This window comes from Oncorhynchus masou, chromosome 4, assembly GCF_036934945.1.
Source record: "Oncorhynchus masou masou isolate Uvic2021 chromosome 4, UVic_Omas_1.1, whole genome shotgun sequence".
NCBI lineage: Eukaryota > Metazoa > Chordata > Actinopteri > Salmoniformes > Salmonidae > Oncorhynchus > Oncorhynchus masou.
In genome coordinates, this window is record NC_088215.1 from 4,452,021 (window position 1) to 4,469,911 (window position 17,891).

Sequence of the window (17,891 nt, forward strand, 5' to 3'; positions counted from 1 at the left end):
ATCAAAACCAAATGTCACCCCATTGTTAATGTGTTGGCAATAATTCACTTAATGGTGAGGCATGGAATAATAAAAATCATGTATCTTTTGTCAGGCTGAATGTTTGAAATATGAGTAGGTGATTTGAAGCATGCTTCTTCAGTAGTGGAATAAAGACAATTAGCAAAAGTGATGTTCGATTGGTCTATAATCAATTTTATGAACAATTTATTATACTGCGTCCATGTGTATATACACACAAACATCTGCAACAATTATCATGTTACATGTATTTTCTTCAACTTGTAGAAAACAGCTAGCTACATTTTGAAGTGTTGCATTTTGGTTCAAGTGTAACACAGCTCTTTTGTTAGTCACTTTTTGTTAAATAATACCCTTTCAATTCAGAGCCTGGATTTTCCCCTGAGGCTAATATCCATATCATGCTGCAATCAATTGAACAGGGCAAACGATATTAAAATACTCCTACTAATGTTAAAACATTCTACATTGTGACATCATTAAAATACTCCTACTAATGTTAAAATTCTACATTGTGACAATTAAAACTCCTACTACAATGTTAAAACATTCTACATTGTGACATTATTTCATTGATATCATGAAACAACTCCTTCATGCATTTTCTGATGTTTAATCAGAGATCTTTTATCAGAGTATCTCTTGTCACATATATTACAGCTATGAGGTTTCTCTCCTGTGTGTGTTCTCTGGTGTGAAGTCAGCTGGCTAGATGTAGTAAAACTCTTCCCACATTGATTACAACTATAAGGTTTCTCTCCTGTGTGCGTTCTCTGGTGTGAAGTCAGCTGGCTAGATGTAGGAAAACTCTTCCCACATTGATCACAGTTATAAGGCTTCTCTCCTGTGTGTGTTCTCTGGTGTCGAATTAGATGGCTTGATGTAGGAAAATTCTTCCCACATTGATTACAGCTATAAGGTTTCTCTCCTGTGTGTGTTCTCTGGTGTGAAGTCAGCTGGCTAGATGTAGGAAAACTCTTCCCACATTGATCACAGTTATAAGGCTTATCTCCTGTGTGTGTTCTCTGGTGTCGAATCAGATGGCTTGATGTATGAAAATTCTTCCCACATTGATCACAGCTATAAGGTTTCTCTCCTGTGTGTGTTCTCTGGTGTGACGTTAGCTGGTGAGATGTAGTAAAACTCTTCCCACATTGATCACAGATATAAGGTTTCTCTCCCGTGTGAATTCTCATGTGTATTTTTAGTGAATCTGATCTTAAGAAACCCTTCCTGCAGTTAGAGCAGCTATAAGATTTCTTTCCAGTGTGAATTCTCATGTGTATTTTTAGTGAATCTGATCTTAAGAAACCCTTCCCGCAGTCAGAGCAGCAGTATGGTTTCTCTGTTGGTCTCTGCTGATGTTTTGCTGTGGAGAGACTCTTCTCTGCCTCATCAGCATCATGAGGTTGTTGAGGCCCCCCAGATGATCCAGGATAGTCACGTCTCTCTCCTGTGTGAACAAAACATCAAACAGATGGTTTAAGGCCCACAACAGCAAAAATCCATTGTAAAAAGGTGATGCCAACAGCATAGCCATTATGTTGTACAAACAATGACATCTTTAATGAATGTTAATTATTTGACAATTGTCTTAAGTCAAGTGAACAACAAGTCATATTTTGTCTCGTTTTCACATTAGTAGTGACATCGACGATTGTATGCTAGAAGTACGTTTTTTAAGTTGTTGAAATCCTAAAGAGTGTGCTAGACAACTTTTGGTCTCCAATATAGGCACCGTTCTGTAGGTCTATTTTGTTGTTAGGTGACGTTATGGGTCCTGTTATTGTAAGGTGAAGTTATGGGTCCTACAGTAGGTCTATGGTATTGGTATAACTAGGGATTTCCGCATTAGCATGGAGGAGTTTCTGCACCAAATTGCGTTTTAGCAAACAGAGGGCAGAGAGCGATACACCTATTTGGGGATGTCTTATAGTACTTACTCACCCCCACTAATGATTTGTGGAGCTTCTCAAAGTAATTTTTTCTTCACCTCAAACAGCAAGTAAACAAAGTCTTACTAAAATCAATTGGCGAATGACAATAGTTCCTCAAAGTATTTGTAAAATATTTCCAGCTCTCACTCTTGATAACCACTCGACATGAAAGGGAAAAGTGTAATAATCTGATCCAGTGGAAATGTCATAAAATACCTGATTACTTCTTATTCCTTACACAAATAGCCTACAGATGTATCTGTCCCACACTCACTGGCACGGGAAACTTTGAGGGTCCAAAATATTTTATATCAAGTTTCAGACCGACGGGTGATAGTTGATACACTGTTTCAAGTTCTGTGTAGACAGGCCATGCGCAGCCAATGTGATTTATTTTTATCTGGATATTTTCTAGCTGTTTTTATTTGTTGGCTTTATGTAGGCCATTTTTATATAGTTGGCAATGGCAATAAAAGTTAATTAAATTTGTATAATTTCCACTTCGATTTATAGAGAATATAGATTAATCACAGATAATGATTGAGATAAAGACTATTATAATAATTATTACTATTATAAATTAAACTCTCCCAGTAAAATGTGAAAATGAAAATCATAACTGGCACCAGATCAGTAGAAATGGGAAGATAAATTGGCACTACAAATGGAAAAATTGGCACTACAAATGGAAAAGGTTGCCGACTGCTGTTGTAGTCTGTTGTTTCCATGATTACTGGAAACTTCAGGAGCATAACGTCAGAATTTTCGAAGGCCAGCAGCAGCGTGAGGAGGAAGAGTTTTTTGTTGTTGTTATGGTTAGGCTATCTCTGGTTCCCTTGAGTCATTTGTGTGTCTCAATTATTTAATAAAAACGGGGGATTCCTATGTTGACGATGTAAAGAATATTTGCTGCTCTGTGGTGTGTAATGAGGAGCACACAGATGCTGCTCGCATTTATGAAATTGCTTATTCTAGTTACTAATAACCATACACCCATTAAGAAAATGACTGTAACAGCTGTTAAATCCCAGTGGATTGATGAGGAATTGAAAAATGGTATAGTTGAAAAGGATGAGGCAAAAGGAATGGCAAATAAGTCTGGCTGAACAACTGATTGGCAAACATCCTGCAAATTGAGAAATCATGTGACTAAACTGAATTAAAAAAGGAAAACGACAATGAAACAAAGATAAATGACAAAGAATGATAGTAAAAAACCTTTGAGAACCTTACATACAATGTTGGGAAAAAATTAACTGAATCAGATGGCTCATTCATCACAAAGCCCACTACTTTTATAATTTTTTTCATTGGCAAGATTAGCAAACTTAGGCATGACATACCAGCAGCAAACGCTGACACTCCACATTCAAGTATCTGAGCAAATTATGAGACAAGCATTGTAATTTAGAATTCCGTAAAGTCAGTGTGGAAGAGGTGAAAAAAATATTGTTGTCTATCAACAATGACAAGCCACCGGGGTCTGACAATCTAGATGCAAAATTAATGAGGATAATAGCGGACTACATTGCCACTCCTGTTTCCGTATCTTTAATTTAAGCCTACTAGAGAGTGTGTGTCCTCAGGCCTGGAGGGAAGCATTCGACATGCGCTATGCTCTACATAGTTAGCTCCAGGTAAAGTGTTGCACTTATTCAGCCATTCTGTGACCAAAAACAAGCTGCATATGTACAGTACCAAAATAAACGGACTCTGGAAATGACAAAGCGCCTCTCAACCGTTCTGGAAATGTGACAAACGGAACCCTTCTGTGGTAACAGACTGGGACGATTTGTAATCAAATCTAATTCCCAGGAACGGGGTTCAAATGAAATACAGAGACCGTGTGGGACAATAACATGGCCGTGTCCAACCCTGCTTGTTCCCAACCCTGCTTGTTCCCTCGACTCCACTACCAACCACCAATCTCCAACAGGGCCCTTAACCTGTATCACTAGAAACGTCATAGTGAGCTACAGGTAGGAATCAGCAATGAATCCCAATAATGAGCCAACTATGGGAGGGGTAACCCTTTGTGGACAAATCTCTCAACGTATTACTGCTACCCTGGGGAGAATGATATATCCATTGAACACCGGCTCCGACCCACATCGGATGTGGCAGAGCTTGCAAACTATTACAGACTACAAAGTGAAGCACAGCCGATAACTGCCCAGTGACACGAGCCTACAAGACGAGCTCAATGACTTCTATGCTCGCGTCGAGGAAAGTAACACTGAAACATGCATGACAGCATCAGCTGTTCCAGACGATTTTGTGATCACACTACCTGCAGCCGATGTGAACGTTAACCTGTTTAAAGGTCTTACTCACAAGGCCACAGGGCCAAATGGATTACCAGGACATGTACTCCAAGCATGCGCTGACCAACTGGCAAGGGTCTTCACTGACATTTTCATCCCCTGTCAGAGTCTGTAATACCAAGATGTTTCAAGCAGACCATCACAGTCCCTGTGCCCAAGAATACTAAGGTAACCGACCCATAGCACTCACGTCTGTAGCTATGAAGTGCTTTGAAAGGCTGGTCGTGGCTCACATCAACACCATTATCCCAGAAACCCTAGACCCACTCCAATTTGCATACTGCCCCAACAGATCCACAGATGATGCAATCTCTATTGCACTCCACACTGCACTTTCCCACCTGGACAAAAGGAACACCCATGTGAGAATGCTATTCATCAACTACAGCTCAGAGTTCAACATTAGTGTCCTCAAAGCTCATCACTAAGCTAAGGACCCTGGGACTAAACACTGAGCACGCCCCCATTCTCATCAAGGGGATTATAGTGGAGCAGTTGAAAGCTTCAAGTTCCTTGGTATCCACATCCTTGGTGTCCACATTATAGGCTTCGTTAACTGGTGAACTGTTGAAATCATGGAAACATAATGACGATTCTAATTCTAGATTTGGAAAAGAATGTGCAGCATCTGGAATATTGTTGTTTGACTACCAATTAACAAACCAGGGAGGAATTACTGACAGAGTAGGAGCGTGGTGGAGACATCTAAGAGAGGAAAATCAGGAAGGGAAATGATAGCAAGTAGTGCAGACGAAAGGGATAACAAGTTGGTGAAACAACAGATGTGTTGGATTGAGAACAATATAGATGCTACTTTGAGAACACAAACTCACATATTTCACAGCACAGAGCGAGGGAGTCCAGGGGATGACTGGAGGAGCAATGGAGGAAGCATTGAGGGATTCTCTTGGCGTGAGTATAGTTGGTGAGACTGAGTGGACGATGGTGAGGAACAGTGGAGTGAAAAGGGCTAAAGTTGGTAATGAACAGCAGTTTAGGGTCTGAGTGGGAATCATCAGCAAGGATGTTTTTGTGGGTGACCTGTTAATGGTCTCAAAGATGGTGAAGGATGAATTGGGTGAAGTGGAATCGGTTCGAGTGACAAGGAGCGGTATGATTCTGATTGCGTGTCAACAGCGCAAAAGGAGAAAGCTTTTGTGTGGTTTAGGTTAAACATTTCAGGTAGACACACGTTGATTAAAATGAATGATAGACGGAAGGTTTTACTGTGGTTTGGTGAAGTGGCTCTCCCATCTTATGTAAAACCTGGGTAAGTGAGATATACAGTGGGGAGAAGAAGTCTTTGATAACCTGCAAAATTGGCAGTGTTTCCTACTTACAAAGCATGTAGACATCTGTAATTTTCATCATAGGTACACTTCAACTGTGAGAGACGGAATCTAAATCAAAAATCATACAATGTGATTTTCTGGATTTAAGTAATTAATTAGCATTTTTTGCTTGACATAAGTATTTGATCACCTACCAACCAGTAAGAATTCCGGCTCTCAGACCTGTTAGTTTTTCTTTAAGAATGCTTCCTATTCCCCACTCATTACCTGTATTAATTGCACCTGTTTTAATTTGTTACCTGTATAAAATACACCTGTCCACACACTCAAACAGACTCCAACCTCTCCACAATGGCCAAGACTAGAGAGCTGTGTAAGGACATCAGGGATAAAATTGTAGACCTGCACAAGGCTGGGATGGGCTACAGGACAATAGGCAAGCAGCTTGGTGAGAAGGCAACAACTGTTGGCGCAATTATTAGAAAATGGTTGAAGTTCAAGAGGATGGTCAATCACCCTCGGTCTGGGGCTCCATGCAAGATCTCACATCGTGGGGCATCAATGATCATGAGGAAGATGAGGGATCAGCCCAGAACTACACGGCAGGACCTGGTCAATGACCTGAAGAGAGCTGGGACCACAGTCTCAGAAAACCATTAGTAACACACTACGACGTCATGGATTAAAATCCTGCAGCGCATGCAAGGTCCCTCTGCTCAAGCCAGCGCATGTCCAGGCCCATCTGAAGTTTGCTAATGACCATCTGGATGATCCAGAGGAGGAATGGAAGAAGGTCATGCGGTGTGATGAGACAAAAATAGAGCTATTTGGTCTAAACTCCACTCGCAGTGTTTGGAGGAAGAGGAAGGATGAGTACACAGAGGTGGAAACAACATTATTTCGGGATGCTTTTCTGCAAAGGGGACAGGACGACTGCACCATATTGAGGGGAGGATGGATGGGGCCATGTATCATGAGATCTTGGCCAACAACCTCATTCCCTCAGTAAGAGCATTGAAGATGGGTCGTGGCTGGGTCTTCCAGCATGACAACGACCCGAAACACACAGTCAGGGCAACTAAGTAGTGGCTCCGTAAGAAGCATCTCAAGTTCCTGAACCCAATAGAACATCTTTGGAGGTCCGTATTGCCCAGCGACAGCCCTGAAACCTGAAGGATCTGGAGAAGGTCTGTGTGGAGGAGTGGGCCAAAATCCCTGCTGCAGTGTGCAAACCTGGTCAAGAACTACAGGAAACGTATGATCTCTAATTGCAAACAAGGTTTCTGTACCAAATAAATTCTGCTTTTCTGATGTATCAAATACTTATGTCATGCAATAAAATGCAAATTAATTACTTAAATCATACAATGTGATTTTCTGGATTTTTGTTTTAGATTGTCTCTCACAGTTTAAGTGTACCTATGATAAAAATTACATGCTTTGTAAGTGTGAAAACCTGCAAAATCAGCAATGTATCAAATACTTGTTCTCGCCACTGTACAGAAGCACTTTGGACATGTGGCAAGTGTTTGTCGAAGGAATAAATATGTCGTAGTCAGATGAAGCATGTTGTAATTGTGATGGGAATCACGTTCCCGAGTTCCCGGAGTGCCCTGTACGGATGAAGGGTGTCACAGTAGCTCGGATGATCAGGCCCATCCAGCAGGTGTCCTATGTGGAGGCAGTGAAAATAGCTGAAGGAGTAGAGGGGAGAAGGTAGTTCATGTCCCACAGTGAAGCCATGCAGGAGAAGGATCCCAACACACTAATTGTGAACAAGGTGGACTGTGTTGTGTTTGTTGTATTTCCGCATTAGCATGAAGGAGTTTCTACAACAAAATTGCGTTTACATTGCCCTTACTGCCGCAGTGATAAATTGCATTAATAATAAACTAATAAAACATCTAAGAAGCTAGACATCATTGTGAAGGCGGCAAATAGATTTCTGGATCTCCAGGACTTCAGACAAAATGTTACAGGGAGAACTGAATGAAGACATTCCCCCCTCCCAGGTTCCTGAACCTGTGTAGGGATCTGAAGTACCATTTTTTTGTTTGAAATTCAGGGTAGTGGAGTGAATTTGGTTCGTGTTTTTTATTTTACATAATTAGTATGATTTGTTTATCCCAATTGTTTTTGCATTTTGGTTATTTTTTACAACCCCGTACAGTAAGTGGCAGCAATACACCTAATGAGTGTAGTCTGACAAACCTCAGAGAAGAAGACATGGTAGGAACCAAAGTGTTGGTTAATGTTTCCAGTTGACCCGAATTAGATGTTACATTACATGTTGTTTTATTACTTCATGTAGCCGGCTAGCTAGCCAACATATTCATACTTCTCTTATTCCTCTCTGATAAGATACCGCTGCACAAACATGCTTATCTAGGCCTACACCAGCACTGGTACCAGGCTAGCGTTTAGCTGCTAACATTATTTGAGCAACACCTTGCTAAGAAAAGACAATCTTTCCCCTTTAATGTAATGGCATGAAAATAATTGCCAGAATATTATACAATGACTTATCAACAGCTCTAACAATTTGACCCCAACAGGAAATCTACACCGGAATTTATAGAAAGACCCATTTACTATATAACCATTGATTCTTGAAGAATATAACTTATAAATGCCTCAAATGTTTCAACCATATTACCACATCAGAAACCAAAACATAAGCTCATATAACACCACTGTTTGTAAACTAATACTATATGGCTGAGGAGTAGGGTTGATCCAAGCGTTCTGACCTCACAATGACAGTAAAGCACCCAAGCTAACTGGCTAACGTTGGATAGCTTGCTAGACACAAATCAGAGAAAACCCCACTCTTACCATTTTGCTTGCCCTAGCAGAGCTGGTTAGGCTGTTTTCATGTTATCCAGAGCGTTGGTGACTAACTGTGCTGCTGGCAATAATTTAATTTTGCAGATGTTTACTGACACCTGGACATATTCAATGGGTGTTGAGCGTTATTAAATTCATCAGTTATTCTGCGCTCTAATCAAGTCAATAAACGTTGGGTAGTTAGTTCGAATATAGTTACTATACTGGCAAGTTTGATGTATAAGTAGCCAACTAACGTTAGGTAGCTAGCTGACATACTGGTACATACTGCTGTAAAGATATGCTATGCGTTTTGTAAGGATAGTGTAGCTAACATAACATAACATGTAACGTAACTTATTTGAAAAGTAATTATTTTATTACATTGCTCAACATTTGTCATAATTATTTAAAGCAGTTCATTTGTATCAGCTCTCGTTGGACTTCGGCTGCATATTTTCCTCCATTTTCTTCAAATCTGAAAACGATGTGAAGCCACGCCTATTTCCTGAAAAATTGCATTATGGTCCCTAAAGTACTGCGTGTATACGTCATATTTTGGCGAATTTAGTACGACATCCGTGAACTTTTGGCATATCAACTACATCATCCTATATACTCAATTAACATCACAAATAGTAGTTAGTATGAGTATTCTAACACAGATCAGGTCTCTGGGCAGCCATTTAGTTTCTGTTTAAAAACTAGGCTGGTCCTTTAAAAAAGCTACACAACAGTCAATCAACCAATCTGCAGTTCAAACAATAACAAAGCTGTTATTCCACCACTGTGTTGGTAATAAGATGGATGGGGCTGGAGAAATGTAACTTTTCACAAATTCATAGACAGACCTATGGATGAAAGGACTGACCATCCATGATATCAACATGATAGTTTTAACCATGTTGAGGCTATACAGTGTTGGTTTACATTGTTTCTAAACATTGGAGTAAAAAAAAAACCTTATTTGGGGTTCTGATGGGGTACAACAGTTGAACTCAGCTTATGAGGCATGTGTTATATTCTTCAAGAATCAATGCCTATAAATAAAATATTTAAAAGTCTAAATATGGATGTAGCAATTACAAATGTCCCTTTTAACACCACACATCAGTTCAACAACCGCAGAGTTTGTGCTTCTGTTTTTAAGACAGTACTTACTAGTGTTAATCAGGGCCTGTTCATCATTAGAACCATTGGATGCCTTAAGATGAGTTTGTGAAACCGGGCCCAGATATCCAGGTCCCTCCTCTTCTTCATTTTTCATTGTGACAGTTATCTCCCCCTCCTCTTCTTTCACTGAAACATATTCTTCCTCCTCTTTAACTGAAACGTCTTTCTCTTCTTCTTTCACTGTAACAGCCTCACTCTCTACTTGTTTTTGCATTGTAACAGCCCCCTCTTCCTCCTCCATCCAGCAGACCTCTACTTCTTCAGCAGGAACGGGTTAAGCTTGAGACTGGAGCTATGAGGCATGTACTGAAGTCGCTAAGCGGTATAACTCAAAGCAGTGTCACTTTATCAGCAGCACGTGATTAATGACGTCTAAAGATTCAATTCGTCGAACAACCACCTGATTGGTTTGGTATTGATTAATTTGGGCTCGTTCGACATTGCAGCGGACAGTGCAGGTCACCGTTTACCCACAACGCAGCATGGATTTGATGCTCTCGAACACGTGAGTTAATATATGAGATAAAGGCTACGCTGCTACGGTGTGCGGGACTTCAGCTATAAAACATGTGGCTGTTCTAAATTCTGTGTCGCTCAAAGCCTTGAATAATGAACCCATTTTTGACACAATTGGCTGGAAAGAGACAATGCTTCAGGAAGCTTTGTTTCCCCATCACTACTTTTCAGCATGTTTTCTGTGAATTAGACTACGGGAGTTTTATAACTTTTTCCACCTTGGCTTGCTTTTAGTTGGGTTCTAACTGGTCTCCGGTAGTTGGTCTCGCAGACCATAACCGCACTGGTTAGGCTAATAGCTAGTTGGCTAAATAGCTAATGTCAGCTGGCTGGCTAAGATAACTGCATATAGCTAACATTCTTTGATATATGGTTAGATGGCGTTATGTATTTCCTAAACGTTGGTTTACTTTAATCACGCAAGTCATGAGTGCAAACGATTGGTTTAATTTGAAGTTATTTATGTTGTAGTTAACATCATAGGGAATAGGCTGGTCCTCCATATAACTTCACACCTGACTTTGGCATTCTTCTAAATTCTGATTGGTTTTATGTAAAAGCTGTAACTTTGCATTGGGACTAAAAAATATTTCATTTGATCTTTTATAAACAATACAAAACATACAAATTACAATATCATACAAACATGAACTACATCACACCTGCCCAGACCCACTAGAACACACCTCCTTCTCCAGCTCCTGCATCACTGTCCGCCACATGGCCCCAAACTGCACCATTTTATTTCTCACCTTAAGTATAATATTTAAGATGATTGATGAGAAAAGTATCATCCAACCATCGGATAACTTGTTTCATGCGCATTAAAGGTGAAGGTGAATTTCATATGTTCACTGCTTGTATCGATGAAGTTCCTCTGTTGTGCCCTGGAATAGAATGAAGACTTTTTCAGAACCTGATCTGGTGCTAGAATGGATTGTTAAGGCTGACAATCACATTCTTCTCTAACAACCCCACATACAGTTACGCATAATTAGATGCAATTTTTTTTAACTACACTGACCATCATGACCTGAGCGCCTACTTGTCTTGTCTATGTTTCTTTTACACCTGCTACGTAAAAGAGACCGAAGAATGTGTAACAGTATAGTTCCGTCCCTCACTACTTGGGGTGGAACCAGGGACTCTGCACACATCAACAACTGCCTCCCACTTAACATCATTACCATCGCTATTAGCTTTAACCATTTTAACAGTCAACTTCAACGGGCTAAGGACGTCCCAAGGATGTATCTCTACCTGAAAATACACAATCTAAGTGATTGATAGTTGGTATTCAGTAGTCATAAAGCCTTATTTACTTTAATGAACTACTAAAATAGTGATTTTGTCAGACAGCAGCTCTACACTTTATTGACTGACTGATCCATTCACCCTTCCATCTCTCCTCAGCATTCCTCTCCTCTGAAGAACCAGTGAGGGTGGAGCTCAGTCAGAGAGCTGTTGAGGGACTGTTTAGGAAGAACACTTCTACAGCCAGAGAGGTGAGAGGTCACATGGTTTAGATGGTAAATATTTATGTCCCCTTAGCGGTTCATCACGTCAGCAAAATGTAATATGTTCCATCCATGTTTATTTACATTAGTGCAAATTGTCCACTGATATTGGTGTAATTTCTCACCCCTTTTGGCTATATGAAAGTTAATTTCCCCTCAGACATTCATTTGTGTCAAATGTACATTGCCCCACTTATTCACCCCATCTCTTTACATTGCTTATTTATATTCAGTGGCCTGACTGCATCCAGACTCTGTCAAAGGCCCATCCTGGTTGCTCTGAACCTAATGCAGCTTGGGGTGATCACTGAGGCAGTAGATGCTCCATATTCATTAGTGTTTTGTATAATATGACTAAATGTGTTTCTTTCTGTGTTACAGGAGCAGTCAAGAAATGGAACTGCAAGGCCACAGAACATGACATAAGCAGAGGTGTGGGAGACGGGGGTGGTGTTTACTACTCCACCACGCCTTCAGCAGGCTGGAAAAGTGGGAGTTATCCATTTGTTTATTTCAGTTCAGTAGTTGAGTCCATCGTATTGTTCATTTCAAATACTAATTTTCAACAAAATGGTTGGTTGAAAAGTGATAAACATACCTTGCACTATATTTATATAGTGGAAGATATACTGAATATACTGTTTCTCATACTAAGATGGACCAAGAGTCTATTGATTGTCAGTCATTGGGTTAATTTGTTTTTTAAATGTTTAAATCAAGCTGTATTTATGGATGCAACACAATGGGTTCACAGGAGAAAAAATATATATTTAGCACACAACATAAAAGGATAAAATAACTGAAGAATAACAACTGACAGACTAATGAGCACCCTAAGGAAATGCCATTGTTTTACTACATTGTTACATTCCCCAGCAAGAAAGACAAATGTCACTTAAATAGGAGGAACAAACAGTCGCTGACAACAACCACAACTAAACAGGTGGAGTTTTAGGAGGGGTTCTGAAAGACACAATGACACAAAGACACTGAAAGTTGACTAGTAACAACTGGGACCTAAATGACACTAACCCTGAGACCCACTAAATTTGCCCAAGAAGAGGTAACAAAGGACCAAACCAAACAAAGACAGGACCCAAACCAAAAAAGTAGAGCAACTGAAGAGGTTGACTCTCCACATCAATCATGACAACTGGAGCACTGGGCCAGACACTCTTAAATAGAACCTGGACCAGCTCAGGTGAAACACCTTCCCACTAACGAGATGGACAAGCCAGCACAGGTGTAACACATACTGGCTAACGAGGTGGCACCAATCAGTGCGCCCAACGTCCTAACAAGCCAGACGTGCTAAAGTCCAACCTCAAAACATAAATGGAAAAACCAAAGCCTGGAACACCTTCCCCTTTTTAAGACAACAAATATATCCTATATTTTTGTTGGACAAGTTTGCTCACAACCAACAGAAAACAACTTCCATTTCACATTATAATCAACTACGATGCTTCACCTTCTACATGGCTGTAATACTGGCTGTCAACAATTAAAAACAAGAAAAAACACATTTCTAAATATATATATTTTTCTGAAAAACTCACTAGCTTCCAGAACTCTCGTCCCCTTGGAATGAGCCCAAACAAAACTCATCTCCAATACGGAAAAACATGCAGTCAAAAAAAAATACGGAAAAACATGCGCTCTTCAAAACGTTTTGACTACACCCCCCTGAAGACAATCAGCAACCAAGTTGTCCTTGCCACGGACATGTCTGATTTCAAGAGGAAACTCCTGCAATATCCATAGTAACTTTCCACCTCACTGCGGAGCTTCTCTCTCTTTTCAGGGTTCACTCGATAGGCATGTTGTTGGATCAGGGCCCAGTCCCAAATGTCATGGTCTAGTATATTTGGTTTGGCACATCTGATAATGAACCCTGATATTCTAAAAGCTGAGTAACAATGATTATAGAGTAATCAAGTATGTTGAAATTAAATGTTCTTTTCAACTTTCAATTTCAACTAAAACCAAACTTATATTGTACGTTGGACAAAGTCTTATTTTCAACAAAATTTTGCTAGGTGGGATAGCCCCAATGTCACAGTTTTAACGTGTCCAAATCAATAGTCCAAATGCAGAAAAAGTTTGTGGTAAATTGAAAACCTAAACATAAAATGTTCTATATACACAAACATCTGCCACAATAATCACATTACTTGGATTTTTTTTAAACTGCAAAAGCACCAGAAACGCTGTTGTTTTGACAAGTTGCAATAAATGACTGATATCGATTAGGGGGGAAATCAGGTTGTATTTGCTGTTGAAACTAACAGCACAAAAAAAACACGGAAATGGGAGATATATTGTACCTCACTGGTTAGAGGACAACCTGCAGAAGACAGTCAGCTACATTTGGGAGTGATATATTTAAATGTAGGGGTCACTAAACAAAGGAACGCAACATTTATTTGTCATAACTCATCGATATCATGCTAAAATAATTTGTGCGAGAGGAGGGAGATGAGGTTGCACGTACTGTTAAAACTAACAGCTCAAAAACCATATGGAATCTGGGAGAATTGTGTACATCCCTGGTGAGAGGACAATTTGTAGAAAACAGCTCGCCACATTTTGAAGTGTTGCATTTTGATTCAAGTGGGTCACCAATGTGGTAACTGTAACGACTATTTTTGTGAGTCACTTTTTGTTAAATCACATTAATAGTAACTCTTCCATTTCAGAGCCTGGATTTTCCCCCTGAGGATGATATCCATATCATGTTGAAATCAATAGAACAGGGGACAAATGTTTAGGGTTCTACATTGTGACATTATTAAAATACTCATACTACAATGTTACAACATTCTACATTGTGACATCATTAAAATACTCATACTACAATGTTAAAACATTCTACATTGTGAAATCATTTCATTGATATCATGAAACAACTCCTTCATGTATGTATTTTCTGATGTTTGATCAGAGATCTTTTTTCAGAGTATCTCTGGTCACACTGATCACAGCCATGAGATGTCTCTCCTGTGTGTGTTCTCTGGTGTATCTTCAGAGAGCTAGATTGAACAAAACTCTTCCCACATTGAGTACAGCTATAAGATTTCTCTCCTGTGTGTGTTCTCCGGTGAATCTTCAGTTCCCCAGATTGAACAAAACTCTTCCCACTTTGAGTACAGCTATAAGAATTCTCTCCTGTGTGTGTTCTCTGGTGAAGAGTAAGACTGCTCGACCCAGTATAACTCTTCCCACATTCATCACAGCTATAAGATTTCTCTCCTGTGTGTGTTCTCTGGTGTGATATCATGCTGCTTAGCTTAGTAAAACTCTTCCCACATTCATCACAGCTATAAGTTTTCTCTCCTGTGTGTATTATCTGGTGTGATATCAGGTTGCCTAGCTGAATAAAACTCTTCCCACATTGAGTACAGGAATAAGATTTCTCTACTGTGTGGATTCTCTGATTAATTTTAATGCCTGCTGATGAGGTGAATGTCTTCCCACAGTCAGAGCGGTGAATTATCTTCCCTGTGGGTCTCTGCTGGTGTTTCTTGAGTTCCGATCTGAAGAGACTCTTCTCTGCCTCGTCAGCATCATGAGGCTGTTGAGGCTCCCCAGAAGATCCACGATAGTCACGTCTCTCTCCTGTGTGAATGAGAAAGGCATACAGATGGTTAATGGCCCACAACAGCAGAAATCCAATGTAAATGTAAAGGGTGATGCCAACAGCGTAGCCATGATGTTGTACAACAATTGACATATGTAATGAATGTTAAAATTATTTGACAATTGTCTTAAAATGAGCAAGAGGTCATATGTTGTCTTCTTTTCACATTAGTAGTAACATTCTGAATGGGTGAAACTCAGGGAAGTAACCTCCATTTCCAGGTTGCTTATGAGTGCATTTCACACTACTTTGGATTATAATTGTAAGGCTCGTTTGAATGTCCTGCTTAATATAATGTTTGTGTCATCATCGCAAATAAACTGCTTTGTACTTTAAAAAAACTTCCAAACAGTAAAATGCTCCTTGGCTTTTTCATCAGCCTGACAATGAGGGTTTGTACACTGTTTGCAAATTGGCCCATATCTTCACCTAACAATAACATAGACCTACTGTAGGACCCATAACTTCACCTAACAAATATATGAAAATAGCTCTCAACAGCGTATCCATCAAGGAACAGTTCTCTACACATTATGAGCTAAGTATCTCTGTTAGTCTGTTTGGACACGATACCCTACTGTAAATCAAGCAGACAAAAACATTAGAAACATCAATTTGTTAGGGATGTTGGATCCAACGTGGAGCACGGCATAACTGTCTTGACCAGAGTGAAGAATGAAGAAGCACTTTGGTTGTTGTTGCATGTCGTGATGTTTGTCATTTGACTGGAATTCAGGAAATGATTTCCTGGATCAGCTGATGATAGTTGAACATGTGACTGTAACTAAACAGCTACAGTATTACGAATTGTGTAATTATTGAAGAACCGCGTTAAAACCAGTTCTGCATTAGGGGGCGCTATTAAAATTTTGGGATGAAAAACGTTCCCGTTTTAAACAAGATATTTTGTCACGAAAAGATGCTCGACTATGCATATAATTGACAGCTTTGGAAAGAAAACACTCTGACGTTTCCAAAACTGCAAAGATATTGTCTGTGAGTGCCACAGAACTGATGTTACAGGCGAAACCCAGATAAAAATCCAATCAGGAAGTGCCGCATTTTTTGAAACCGCCTCATGCCAATGACTCCTTATATGGCTGTGAATGAGCTACGAATGAGCTTACGTTTTCCACGCATTCCCCAAGGTGTCTACAGCATTGTGATGTCTTTATAGGCATTTCCATTAGAGAATATCTGTAAGGGACCATATTTGGCGAGTGGTCACATGGTGTCTCCCGGAGAAAATCTTACGTAAAATACTGAGGTCGCCATTTTTCCAATCGCTTCTTATGAGAAAGAAACCAATTGCCTCGACGGATATATTATCGAATATATATGTTAAAAACACCTTGAGGATGGATCCTAAACAACGTTTGCCGTGTTTCTGTCGATATTATGGAGCAAATTTTGAAAAAAGTTTGTCGTTATAGTAGTAGCATTTTTTGGTCGATTTCTCAGCCAAGCATGATGAAGAAACGGGAGCTTTTTCGCCTACAAATTTTTTTGGAAAAAAGGAACATTTGCTATCTAACTGGGAGTCTCCTGAGTGAAAGCATCTGAAGTTCTTCAAAGGTAAATTATTTAATTTGGTTGCTTTTCTTATTTTTGTGAAAATGTTGCCTGCTGCCAGCAGAGCCTAGCATAGCATTATGCCATGATAAACTTGCACAAATGCTTGTCTAGCGTTGGCTGTAACGCATATTTTGAAAATCTGAGATGACAGTGTTGTTAACAAAAGGCTAAGCTTGTGTTTGAATATATTTATTTCATTTAATTTGCGATTTTCATGAATAGGAAAAGTTGCGTTATGCTAATGCATTTGAGGCTATGATTACGCTCCCGGATACGGGTTTGCTCGTCGCAAGAGGTTGACAGTATCCATTTGAGTGTTGTCAATAAAGCTAAGATTAAAATAATAAAATTTCAACCGGACAATAACGTTGTCGATATTAAAGGTAAACTGCCCATCCAGCATCACTATTCTGGACGGTTCTAACTTAGAATATGTGGACAACTATAAATACCTAGGTGTCTGGCTATACTGTAAACTCTCCTTACAGACTCATATCAAGCATTTCCAATCCAAAATTAAATCTAGAATTGGCTTCCTATTTCGTGTCAAAGCTACCTTCACTCACGCTGCCAAACACACCATCGTAAAACTGACTATCCTGCCAATCATTGACATCGTCAATGTCATTTTCAAAATAGCCTCCAACACTCTACTCAGCAAACTGGATGCAGTCGATCACAGTGCCATCTGTTTTGTTACCAAAGTCCCATATACCACCCACCACTAGGACCTGTATGCTCTTGTCGGCTGGCCCTCGCTACATATTCGTTGCCAAACCAACTGGCTCCAGGTCATCACAAGTCTTTGCTAGGTAAAGCTCTGCCTTCACTCAGCTCACTGGTCACCATCACAACACCCACACATAGCATGCGCTCCAGGAAGAATATCTCACTGGTCATCCCCAAAGCCAACACCTCCTTTGGCCGCCTTTCCTTCCAGTTCTCTGCTGCCAATGACTGGAACAAATTGCAAAAATTGCTGAAGTTGGAGACAAGCATCAGGTACCTGAGTAGCTTACCGATCGCTGCAGCTGTACACAGCCCATCTGTAAATAGCCCATCCAACTGCC

General features: G+C 40.0%; 1 protein-coding gene across 1 annotated transcript; it reads right to left on the reverse strand.

Moving 5' to 3' along the window:
* Positions 1-599: 599 nt before the first annotated feature.
* LOC135520282 (gastrula zinc finger protein XlCGF17.1-like) lies at positions 600-10,829 on the reverse strand. The gene is made up of 2 exons (XM_064945710.1): positions 10,766-10,829; positions 600-1,474 (listed from the first exon to the last, which is right to left on the reverse strand). The coding sequence occupies exons 1-2, from the start codon at positions 10,827-10,829 to the stop codon at positions 600-602; spliced, it is 939 nt and encodes a 312-aa protein (XP_064801782.1).
* Between the last annotated feature and the right edge of the window lie 7,062 nt (positions 10,830-17,891).